The sequence below is a fragment of the Penaeus monodon genome, chromosome 1 (genome assembly GCF_015228065.2).
Source record: "Penaeus monodon isolate SGIC_2016 chromosome 1, NSTDA_Pmon_1, whole genome shotgun sequence".
Lineage (NCBI taxonomy): Eukaryota > Metazoa > Arthropoda > Malacostraca > Decapoda > Penaeidae > Penaeus > Penaeus monodon.
Genome location: NC_051386.1, coordinates 62330464 through 62335463, shown reverse-complemented (window position 1 = coordinate 62335463; position 5000 = coordinate 62330464). Strand labels below are relative to the sequence as shown.

Here is a 5000-nt window from a genome sequence, read left to right as displayed (position 1 = left end):
ATTCTGGCGTTAGCAAAAAAAAAAAAAAAAAAAAAAGTTCAGCTCCTTATTGACCATAAAAAGGTGACGATTTTGTTTTTTCTTTATTTTTTCTTTTTTGACTGTACGCATTACGTATCTATATCAGGGAATCGATTCGAGTATCACTAACTAGAAAGCTTACAAGTACAACACGCACGTTAGAATTTTAAATACAACCTCCCCCCCCTCCCCCGCCCCGAGTAACTTGATGCCTTGAGGTGACACACAACGGGGGTTTATCAGGGGAATATATACATTTTACTATGATATATGACAAACAGCGTTCTAATTACGAGGATTTCATTAAGGATAGCAACGATGCTGATAAAGATGATGTTGATATTTATAATGACAGTCATGATGATGATGATGATGATGATGATGATGATGATGATGATGATGATGATGATTCCGATGACGGTGATGACGATGATGATGATGACGATGATGATGACATTGATATTGATAACGGCGATGTGATGATGGAGATGCTATGGTAACGATCCTATCTAAAATGATAGCGATAATGATGCTTACCAAGACGATACTAACCCTGTTAAAAATTAACTCACACCAAACGACAGAGATTAATTATTTGACTTAATATAACCACTCTGCAAAAACTCGACACGTTTTTCAAGTTCGATACTAAGATAATGAAGTTGACAAAACAGCAGTTAATCTATCTGGATCTCATCTCGAGTACATCATGCACGAGTTAATTATCAAGACAAAGCGCATTTACTATGATGAACGCGATAACGTACATTTAGTTTGATGACAGGCACTAATTCTTAAAACATTATTCGAATTTAATTAAATATATTTTTCAGCTTGAAAAGGCTTTGAAAATGCCTCCATGATAATTAAACATATATTGGAATATTTCTCCCGTTCATATCATTAAGCAAATTACCCGTGTTCTGTGATCTATCTTTTAATGCCTTGTGTTGACAAAACGTAGCTTTGTGCAACATAATATCTCTGGCAAATATAATAACGAAGCATTTTTTTATCGAAAAATGAGACATGTTTTTCATACTGCGTTCTGCGTATTTCTAAATAATTAAGCTCTTTTCTCGTCGAAGATTTAACAGCACTATTTTGAAGGGAAATCTGGATTTCAGTGTTAAAAAAAGAGAGGTTTTACAGTCTAGTTAGTAACACGCTTCCTAAACCTCATTATACTGCTCACACATCTCTATTTTTCCCAGCTATTTTCCTTTTGTTCTCTGTATTTGTGTGTCTATCTGTCTGGTTGACTGTCTGGCCTTTTTTCTTTCTTACTTTCTCTCTCTTTCTCTCTCTCTCTCTTCTCTCTCTCTCTCTCTCTCTCTCTCTCTCTCTCTCTCTCTCTCTCTCTCTCTCTCTCTCTCTCTCTCTCTCTCTCTCTCTCTCTCTCTCTCTCTCTCTCTCTCTCTCTCTCTCTCTCTCTCTCTCTCTCTCTCTGCCTCTCTCTCAAAACTGGTAAGGAAATCAGTATAAAATTTACGCAATCATTTATCATCTAAATACATTAGCTAAACAACGAGTTTTATTGAACCACCTTAATACATATTTATAGTTTGTTAATGAATGGATTACCAGAATTCTTTTTATATAAAGTATAATAAAAAAAAAATTATAACACTTGCACTTTAATTACTTTCCATACCATCCATTTCATGCAATTGTGCTTTCAAATAATAATAATCATGATGGTGAGATAAATATATATGTTAGTTTTTTTTATATTAATGAATTCATATTAGATAAAATCATGATGGTATTTATTCGTCAGATTCAAACCTCCAATAAATATTTGGCTATTCCTTTATAGTACTTTCTATGATTTGTAATCCCTTTTCCGTAATTTCTAATCCCTTTTTATGAGGTCTTATCTTTTTTTCTAAGAGATCCAACTCTTTTTCTATGAGATCCAACCCCTTTTCTTCTATGAGATCCAACCCTTTTTTCTATGAGATCCAACCCTTTTCTATGAGATCCAACCTTTTTCTTGTGTACAGATTCGAGCCATGGCTGCTATGGCTCCCGTTGCCTTTATGAACAATGCTGAAGGACCTATTATGTCTCTGGCTCCTTACTCTGATGATCTAGACGTAAGTATCTCATAAGTATGCCGTAGTAAGCGTCTAATCTAATGGTAACTTATACTGTTTATCTAATGGTATCTAATAGTAAATAAGTGTGTAATGGTAAGTGTCTAAAAGTAAGTTAGCATCTAATAGTAAGTGTCTAAGGGTACTTAATACTATTTATCTAAGGGTATCTAATAGTAAGTATCTAATGGTAACTGATACTATTTATCTAATGGTATCTAATAGTAAGTAAGAATCTAATTGTAAGTTTAATAGTAAGTATTTCCCTCTTACTCTGCTGCCAGTTATCTGAATTATCATCTATCGAAGCTTTGGATTATTCTGAATGAATATCGATATTATACTTCAGTGGCATTAGATAAATCTGAATAGATATCACTAGTACACTCGGGTAGACCTAGATCGTCTGAAGAGATATCATCATTATACCTCGTAAATGTTAGACAAATCTTAACAGCTATCAATATTACACTTCAGTAGCATTCGATCGTTATAAATATATATATCCCTCTTACATAAACATCATATATTACACTCACACTTAGATCATTCTGAATAACACCACCGTTTCATTTAAACAGCATTAGAGTAAACACCCCAAGTTAAAGATATATGCACATACATTCCACCCTGAATGGACACCGCTATTACGTATAACTACTCTCGACCTTCCCCTGCAGTTCATCGCCACACTCCTCGGCGTAGGTGAGTTCCTGCCCAGTTCCGAGCTGATGGATCTCTTCGTCGAGACCTACTGTGACGTGGAGGCTGTCACGGCTGAAATCTGTTATAACTTTCTCTTCCTCCTTGCCGGTCCAGACCCTGACGAAATTCCGAAGGTATGGTTCTGCAGGGGGGGTTTGTTGTTGTTAGGTTCATGGGTTCTTGCAAGATTTTGTGGTGCAGTCACGCACACACAGTCACACACACACACACACACAAACAACAACAAACAACACACACACACACACACACACACAACACAAACACACAAACAAAACACATAGAAAAATAAATACAGACAAAAAACAAACAAACAAAAACACACACACACAAACAAACAAATAAACACACATGCAAACAAACAAACAAACACACAAACACACACAATCAAACACACACACAAACAAACACACACACACACACACATTGACATACACATGTATTAACCATCGGTAAACAAAATATAGTCCTTAGAAAATAGCAGAAAAATCAAAATAGGACGGAGAATGCTTGTACATGCTTACATTGTACAAATATAACTGAATCTGTTATGAAACATACTCCTCTTACGTCATATGTTGTAATGCCTGACATATTAATTCAACATTAATTTTTTGAGACACACAATTAACGGTCTGTATAACATATTCTGTCAATAACACGCACTGCTGCATGGTATATATTTTGCTGTAAATTATATTTGCAAAGTACACAGAAATAAGTGATGTGCGTTGTGTGTATTTGTGTTTAACTTATCTCTTGGTGGGAAGGGCTTTTCATTATGTATTTAGGTAGCTTGTCCGGAACATTCACCACACTGATATGGAAATAAAACATTCGGTACTATTCTTGAAAAAAGAAAGTCAGGTACATCCCATGTTTTTCTTTTATGCGTGTCCTTTGTTACGTAACTATACCACATGAGAGAGAGAGAGAGTAATAGAGAGAGAGAGAGAGAGAGAGAGAGAGAGAGAGAGAGAGAGAGATAAATAGATAGATAGATAGTTAGAGAGAGAGAGAGAGATAGATAGATAGATAGATAGATAGATAGATAGATAGATAGATAGATAGATAGATAGATAGATAGATAGATAGAGAGAGAGAGAGAAGAGACAGAGACAATTCAATTAAAGTGTCATAATATAAGTTAAAGATATATGCATATACATTGTATTTGTATCCAGTCTTTCAGGATCTTTATATAACGATGATAATGATAAAGGAAATACTAAACTATCTAATTTACATTTTGTGCACACAACCTTTTAGGGAGCAAATGAGACAGAGATAGAGACAGATATAGCGATAGAGATAGAGACAGAAACAGACAGACAGACAGACAAACAGACAGACAAACAAACAAACAGACAGACAAGCAAACAAAGACAGAAAAAAACTCCTTACTAGAAAGTCAGCTACATGCCACGTCCTTCTGTAAATGATTTATCCACGTAATATGCAGTATTATGACTCCCATTAATATCCCCAGGACTTTCTCCCTATAATCCTGGCGCACACACCTGCCGGGGCGTCTGTTCACACCGTTAATCATTACGCACAGCTGGTCATGTCAGGTGGGAAGGATTTTTGTTCCCTTAACCTAAGGGATTCGATGTTTTCCAAGTATTACGTTACAAGGATGTGAAGATGGGAGTGAGATTAATGAAAGAATTGATTGAATAAAAGGAAAAATAATGAAGCTGAGTAGGAAGTACGTGTGAAGATATAGAAAGAGTGACAGATTAAATGACAAAAAATAATTAAGTATATGAATAAAAAAAGAGTATATCTTATGCAGATTATTAATTAAGAAATAGATAATGAAATTACTTTAGTAATAGTTATTATGGTGGCAATGATAATGATAATGAGAGCAATATTGGCAATGAAGATGAAAAAGATAATGATTATAATATAGTTATGAAATAGTGAAGATAGCATTTACATTAAAAAATGTTATCATCATCATCATCATCATCATCATCATCATCATCATCATCATCATCATCATCATCATCTTCATGCTTATTATCAGCATTATTATTGTTGTAATTGATGTTATAGCTTTAGTTATAATCACAATGGTTATGGTGGAGAGGGATAATAACGATGATAATAATAATTATATAAAAAAGAATTGGTCATCATAATTTCCCC

At 34.5% G+C, this 5000-nt stretch overlaps 1 protein-coding gene across 1 annotated transcript in view; it reads left to right on the top strand.

Moving 5' to 3' along the window:
• The window catches only part of LOC119575377 (lipase 3-like), a 25178-nt gene that overhangs the window by 15910 nt on the left and 4268 nt on the right, over nt 1-5000 (top strand). The window contains exons 6-8 of the mRNA XM_037922953.1: nt 2028-2120; nt 2801-2959; nt 4333-4417. Coding sequence (XP_037778881.1) covers nt 2028-2120; nt 2801-2959; nt 4333-4417 — 337 coding nt within the window. The remainder of the gene's footprint in view (nt 1-2027; nt 2121-2800; nt 2960-4332; nt 4418-5000) is intronic.